The sequence below is a fragment of the Camellia sinensis genome, chromosome 8 (assembly GCF_055761805.1).
Source record: "Camellia sinensis isolate YWXY chromosome 8, ASM5576180v1, whole genome shotgun sequence".
Taxonomy (NCBI): Eukaryota; Viridiplantae; Streptophyta; class Magnoliopsida; order Ericales; family Theaceae; genus Camellia; species Camellia sinensis.
Genome location: NC_138968.1, coordinates 8,268,249 through 8,275,759, shown reverse-complemented (window position 1 = coordinate 8,275,759; position 7,511 = coordinate 8,268,249). Strand labels below are relative to the sequence as shown.

At 34.2% G+C, this 7,511-nt stretch overlaps 1 protein-coding gene across 1 annotated transcript; it reads right to left on the bottom strand.

The window, feature by feature from the left end:
- Nucleotides 1–1,745: 1,745 nt before the first annotated feature.
- LOC114314885 (large ribosomal subunit protein eL13z-like) lies at nt 1,746–5,820 on the bottom strand. The gene is made up of 5 exons (XM_082884658.1): nt 5,609–5,820; nt 3,148–3,263; nt 2,844–2,977; nt 2,320–2,478; nt 1,746–2,224 (listed from the first exon to the last, which is right to left on the bottom strand). Exons 2-5 carry the CDS (start codon nt 3,254–3,256, stop codon nt 2,003–2,005), a joined length of 624 nt encoding a protein of 207 aa, XP_082740784.1. The 5' UTR covers nt 3,257–3,263; nt 5,609–5,820; the 3' UTR covers nt 1,746–2,002.
- Between the last annotated feature and the right edge of the window lie 1,691 nt (nt 5,821–7,511).

Here is a 7,511-nt window from a genome sequence, read left to right as displayed (position 1 = left end):
ACAAACATCATTAGAACAAACATCAAACATCTCCTTTTCCCAAAGCTCTAACCCGAACATCATCAAGAAACATCAAACATCATATACAATATATCAAGGACAAACATTGAAAAAGTCATCAAAATGAAACATTCAGAGCATCTCCTTTTCCATTTATCAAATAAAGAATAAACATCTCCTTTTCCGAACATCAAACATCATCAGAACAAACATTTAGAACAAACGAAACCTCCATCTCTGATGATCTAAATCAAGGATATCCCAAGCCTACCGATCTCTCTCTACTTTCTCTCTGTCTAGATCCTCCGCCGATCCACACCGATGCAGTACCACCGCCGTGAGATCGTGAAAACAATCGCTTCGCCACCGCTCGTCTGCAACGTTTGTTCGATCCGACATTATCGGTGGCGACGATCAAGATCTAATACAATGTTTGTGAACATCATCAGAACAAATATGGGCAAAAATAGGCTCACTTCGTTAGTCCTTAAGACATTTTGGGTTGTGTTTGGATGTTGAGATTTCCATGGAAATGGATCCAAGGACGTTTGATGTTGTGAAAATGAAGGAGTTGATGGGGTTGGGTGTGAACAGAGTGTCTTTGGGAGTTCAGGCATTTCCAAAATGGACTTAGATTGTATAAATGGTGTTTGTATAGAGAAAGAAACAACCATTACAAATATGGGCAAAAATGTAAATTTCATACATAATATATCAAAAATATACATCATATCAAAAATAAAAAGGACTAAATGATTTAAAAAAAAACACTCAGGACTAACTAGAGTAACATTTACTAAAATGGGATTTATGAGTAATTTTCCCTTTTTATGTTTAGTAAATATTTTTAAAATTTTAAACAATTTTCTTATTTTTTTAAATACATCTTACTTAGATGTATATAAATAGTAAAATATTTGTGAGAAAATATTTTTAAAAATTAATAAGTATACAAAAATACAAAAATACAAAAAATATACTAAATTTTTATATTTCTTTTTTTATTTTTAGTATTTAGTATATTTTTTTAAAAAAAGAATCACAAATATTTATACTTTTTAAGTGTATTTATGTTAAGCGTGTTTAAAAGTTTTAAAAAATTACTTAAAATATTAAAAAAATTATTAAAAAATACGAAAAATTAAAAATTAAAATTTTTTGAAAAGTATTTTTTGAAAATTGAAACGTCTTTAAATATATTTTCCGTCAAAGTAAAAAGAATCACGTTGTACCCACCAAGATACAAAGGGGACTTCCACACCACAGCATACAAAGGGGACTTCCTCAATTGCTTTCTCTCTGTAAAATCTATATCAAGTCTCCAAAAACTAAACTGCAAGAAGACAAAATACACAGATGCAAAAGTATAGAGACCAGAATCAGAGCATCTGATTCAAGTTTCAACATTATCTTCCCTGTTCCAATATACATTTCAAGTGCTTAAAGGTCTAGAACAGAAATACATGAATCTAAAGCAATTAACACCATTGAGCAAACATGCCAAGCAGCAGATATATAGGCAATTCATGTCAAACCAGCAAAAGAAAAGATTGACAGTGAGCATACAAGCAGAATGGTTTGTTGGGTGCTAGACTGCTAATTAGATTAAGATCATGCATAAAAACCCATCTCCACACAAATAACACCATTCACCACTCAGCGTGGAGTATTATTATATTCACTCAACAGCAAGCAGTACCCACCACCAAGGCATTGTCAAAAGAAACTTACACCAACCTCAAAAGTAATCAAGTTTAAAATAATTGAATAACGACACAGTCAAAAGAGTTGGGTGGTGCCTTAATCTTACAAGGATCCAGGATGATGGAACACAAAAAATCCAGACAATGGTATAAACGAGTAATAATCAAAATCCATACATTCAACTGATATTGTAAACACTACCACTACTGGTTCAAAAGAAGTCCAGCAAATTAACTTACGATCTGAAAAAGCAAAAATTAAAACAAAAATTCCACTCATCAGCATGGGCAAAAACTAACTATTTCTTTTCTTCCTTCTCAGCCTCAGCAGCTCTCTTCAACCTGGCACCAACATGGCGTGTATTTGTGCGCTCCACACGTAGCTTGGCATAGGCCTTGAATGATTTCATCTCATCTGTGACCTTGACAAGCTCCACGGTTGGCTTCTCGCGCACAATAGGCATGTAAGAGCCTTGGACTTGGGTGGCTGTTGCCAATTCCTCAGGAGCAGAATCACCAGCCTGCAGTCAAAGTAGTTACATAAAAGGTGTTGAAATATAAACTAATAGCAAGCAAATCCTACATACCAAAGTTCAGTCAACCATATTAACAGTACCTTGAACTTGCGAGCACGTCTTGGGAAGACGACCACCTTGGCCTTGTATGTCTTCAGCCTCTGGACATTTGTCTGGAGACCCTCCAGGGAACGGTTCCTGCGGCGATGATCAACAGCAATGCCAATGGTCGGGGCAAGTTTCTTGGGAATACCTGCTGCCTGATAGGTATAGAAAAGAGAAGGGGTAAACTACCAAAGTATATCATTTGCTGAGATTTTAGATTCAAAGGGATTACCAGTTTTACAACAATTGTCCAGTTGATCCAAAAGTGAAATTGAAGGATTTTATCCGAAACTAACTACAAATGTATAGCTCCCCTCCAATTCTAGAGGCATAGCATTTAAATATAAAAAACATTCATACTTGTTATCAAAACATTCAAGTGAAGAACATTCACATACTAAAACATTTTCTACGTATTAACTTTCTTGCCTCCTTTTAGTCAAGATCTAAAAGAAACTTAAATATAACAGGGAAAGCACGTTGAACTAATCATCCTACTGATAGAAATGAAACAACTGACCTCGAGCTCCTCAAGAGAAAATCCCCTGCCAGCCCTTAGCTTCATATTGTACTTCAATGTCTGCCCATGAACTATGGGACGTAGTGGGCCAGCTGTGGGCCGAGGGAAAATCTTTACAGCCTTCTTTTGTCTCGCTGAAAATGGGAATAAAAGACAATAATCGCAAACGTTGGCATAAAAAAAATTACTATAAAAATTTAAAAATTAAAACATACTAAACTCAACTTGCAGAACTAAAAAGAACACAGATCAGCATTGTGGCATCCTTTACTGTCTTTTTTTGTTAAAGACAGGATCTGCTTACCATTTCTTCTTCTGGTTTTGCGGGCTGGCTGGTTGAACCAGGTCTTCACATAGTTCTGCCAGTGCTTCTTGAAGTGCCCATTGGGCACAACATTGTTATGCTTAACCATGGCTTACCTATAAAGTAGTAGAATGTATAAAAATCACAACTCCAATAACAGCAAGCCAATTTCATTCCAAGTGATTAAAGTAAACAAGGTCGAAAAAGGGAAAAGGTAAATTGCTTGATATACAGTACACACTTCAGATGTGTGGCACAAAATTTAGGGTTACTTAGATGCTTGGTTTGGGAACAAATTATCTTAGTAATTTTTTAGCTTTTTACGAAAAGATGTGCAGAAAAGTAAAGAGAGTGAGGTGACAACTTATAATGACTTTTTGCCTAAAACTTCAAGTTGCCAAACAAGATCATTGTTTAATTATTTAGTTTGCCATGATTCACATGCTGCTATAACAAAACAAATAAAAATAGAAGGCCCATCCATGAATAACTTGATGATATTATGCATTAATGATTATTCACATTATTTTCACCCAACAAATAAAATAATAATAGTAAATTGTAATGAATACAATCTTTCCTTTTTCATCACTCCAAACGGCACAAAAAAAGATTGTTATCGATATTAGGACGTGATCTAGACCTAAAAGATAATTATAATATCTTGAGGTCAAGGTTTTAAAAAGCGGCCGCATACGTAACGGTTGTGGTGGTTACCGCCACCCGTTACGGCCGCTTTTGCAGTGTGATTGAGATTCACATGTGTGTCGGCCGTAGCGGTTGTAACAGTGCCGTAACAGCCGTAACGGTCGGTTACGCACCATTACGTAATGATTCCGAACTCTTCTTTCGAAAAAACACACGAAAAAGTTGAAAATGGGGAAAGAGTGATAGAGAGAGAAGAGGGAAGATAAAAAGGGAATATGAAGGAGCAAAAGATAGCGATAAGGAAAAAGGAAGATGAAGAACATGTTATTGATTTGTTGAAGCTGTAAGACTTATGCTATTTTATTCAGCTGCTATCACTCAACCATTTTGTTTGTGCGTGTATATTGTTTGAAAATAATAATAATAATAATAATAATATTAATAATAATAATAATAAGTGTGGTCATTATCTATTTGGCTTGATTAAAATATGTATATATATATTTAGACTCTTATTTATTCTTTTACTTTTGTCAATGTTTATCTTATATATAATAGTTAGTGATTGATTTTTTGTATAATATAAAGTCATTAATTATTATAATAAAATGAAAAAAACTCAGTTTATAGTGATTTAAAAATATGAAATATACTGGATTATACTTAAAAATTTACAAAAATTGATCAATATTTATTTTAAAACCCATCATGGAAAAAAATATGCGTATCGGTAAGTTTTTTTCAAATTGTGCGAAAAATAAAAAATTCACGGTTTCGGCTACCGCAACCGTTACGCTACGGCCTTTACACCCCACAATCACAACCGCGCCACCGCCACCGTTACAGCGACTGTAACCGCTTTTCAAAACCTTGGTTGAGGTGCAAAATATTAGTTGAGGTGCAAAATATTTGCAAGCAATTCAAAGAAACGTGTTTTACATGTTGATCAGGAATGCTGTTTGGAATAAATCATTAAAATTATAGACGCAGTTTGAAAATATAAACAGCATTTCATTGGCCAGGGCATCCATGAAAGGGGGAAAAAGCAGCAAAAACCCACTAACAACCCCACAATGACATGCTTACAAAATCAACCATACATATTTATAATGCAAACCACACGAAACCGGTGAGATGTTCAGTCGAGCCACATGAAATTACAGAACCAAGATTCAACAATAGCAACACTATTACCGTGTATGCACACTGAATGCAACTTGCAAGTTAACACCAAGGAAAATGGACAAAATTTGATTTGCTCAATTACAAATGACAACAAAAACTAAATATTTCTCAAATTGCAAACAGAGAAATATACTATATCAAATGATAAAATCAACCATACATATTTACCATGAAAACCACACAACTGGGGACAGGTTCAGTCAAACCTCAAGATATTCAATATAGCAGCGCTATTAACATGTATGCACATTCAATTCATGTAAAAACCAAGGAAGATGAACATAATTCGATTTGCTCAACTACAATAGCTTCAGGAAAATGACAACAAAAATTACATATTTCTCAAATTGCATACAGAGAAACATAATAATAATTCAAATGAAAAAACAACATATCTAAAACCCTAATCAAAACACTTACACCCCTAACATACAAAAATCGATTTCCAAAGAAAACAAGACAAACAAAACAACTACATGATTTCTCAGCGAAGGTAACTAGCTGCATAAAGCTCAACCGATTACGAGCCATTATCATCTTAAAACTCCATAGACAACAACAAAATTGATGAACCATTTGCATATAACAGAACCAGAGAGAAGTGCACAGATCTCAGAAAAATACTTACAACAACGTCGCCAATGAAGCTGAGCAGAAATGGCGCAGAGCTTCGCTACTGTACTGTCTCCCTCTCGACGATATATATATAGCAGGGCGAATGTTGTCTGCTTTGGTTTCATATATAAGGGAGGGCACCATGAAAAACCCTAGTTTTAAGGTGGGCTTTGGCCGGATTAAAAGTGCTTTGTACGTAACCCAAGATGCCTTGAGAATTTACCCATACTGTTAAGCCCAATTCCAAACTTTGCAAATTTACGTTGGGCCTGAACTGGGTTGGGCCTCGGTGAGCTTCAATAGTATTTTGAACATGAAAATAAAATAAAATAAAATTTGGCCAAAACCCTTTCATTAAACCTATTTTTTTTTGGGTAAAAAGAACAATTCATAAATTTCTTCTTCATATACTGCCTCACCTGGGGCCCATACTTGATGGAGGATACAGAAAAGAAAAAAAAAATTACTTTTTTTTTAGACAAACTTGTCCTTTCATATCTATATAATAAGGGAGAAGGGTTTTTGAAAAATGTCAAATTTATCTTACAAATACATTTTGATCAAATGGTTTAAATTGTCTCAACTCAACTTCAATGGTTAAGATGTCTTTATTTTCCGCCCAAATGCTCTTTGAGCATCAACGGTTAAAATCAATTACCATCAAGATCTAATGGTCAGAAAATCTCTCTCTCTCTCTCTCTTTACCTGCATCGAAACCCATCCCGTACGACGACCACCGACCACCTCCTCTCCTCTCACCCTCCTCTTTCGTCTCTCTCCCCTTGTAAGGTAAACTAGAACTTCCAACTTTTGCAATTCACGATGTTTTTGTAGGTTTGGTTGTAAAGTTGCAATTCATGATTTTTTTTGCTTGAATCTGAATATTTTTGTGGGTTTGTAAAGTTGAATCCGGATATTTTTGACATGTGGGTGTTTGGTTGGGTTGATTTTGAAATGAAATGAGTTTTCATTTTTGAAATAGATTTTGAATCTGGATATTTTCATTTTTAAAAGGTTTTGGGTCTGAAATGGGTTTCACTTGATATATATACATGTATAGTCCAGTGAATAAAATTCATGAAGGGTTGGAGATGTTCTTAGTAAAATGTTTAAGACCCTAAAATATTTTCTCTAAATTTACTACATAGCAGGGGTTGGGTCTTGGAGATGTTCTTGGTCTTGGTTGTTTCCAAAACTAATCAACAACAGCATATAATAGTACAAAGTAAATACTTATCTGATTTAAGTATATTTAGGAGTACCCAACGTTACTCAATAAATACTTACCAGATCTAAGCATGTAGAGATGTTCAAAGAATGTCTTACTTTCCCATGAAATGTCCATTAGGTCTTATTAACACTTGAATCAACTCTCTTAGCATATTGCTAATATGATTGAAGAGGAAATTCTATGGGGAAAATAGGATTTAACTGGTCAAAATTAAACTATTTTGATGTATGTTTTCTCGTTCTTGATTATCAGGTTATCCTTTATGTTTACTTAACCTTCATTAGCTGTTAATGGATGCAATTATGTTGAATTTATTGATAGTACTAGCGTATGGCCGTGCCTGAAGGCACAGTGTAAATAATGTTGGGATTAAAATATAATTGTAATCCCAACACTATTTAATAAATTATTAATTACCAATTATATTTAATAAATTATTAATATAATTGTAATCCCAACCATTCCTGCCTTAAAAATAAATTATCAATTATAGATATGAAATTATGCCTTCAACCTGAAAATTCCTGTTTCTATACCAAGAAAATGGCATAGGCAAACAGCCATTGTTGAGCTTTGGGTCAATTATAGAGATGAAATTATGCCTTCAACCTGAAAATCTCTGTTTCTATACCAATAAAATGGCATAGGTAAACAACCATTGTTGAGCTTTGGTGACCCACCATAA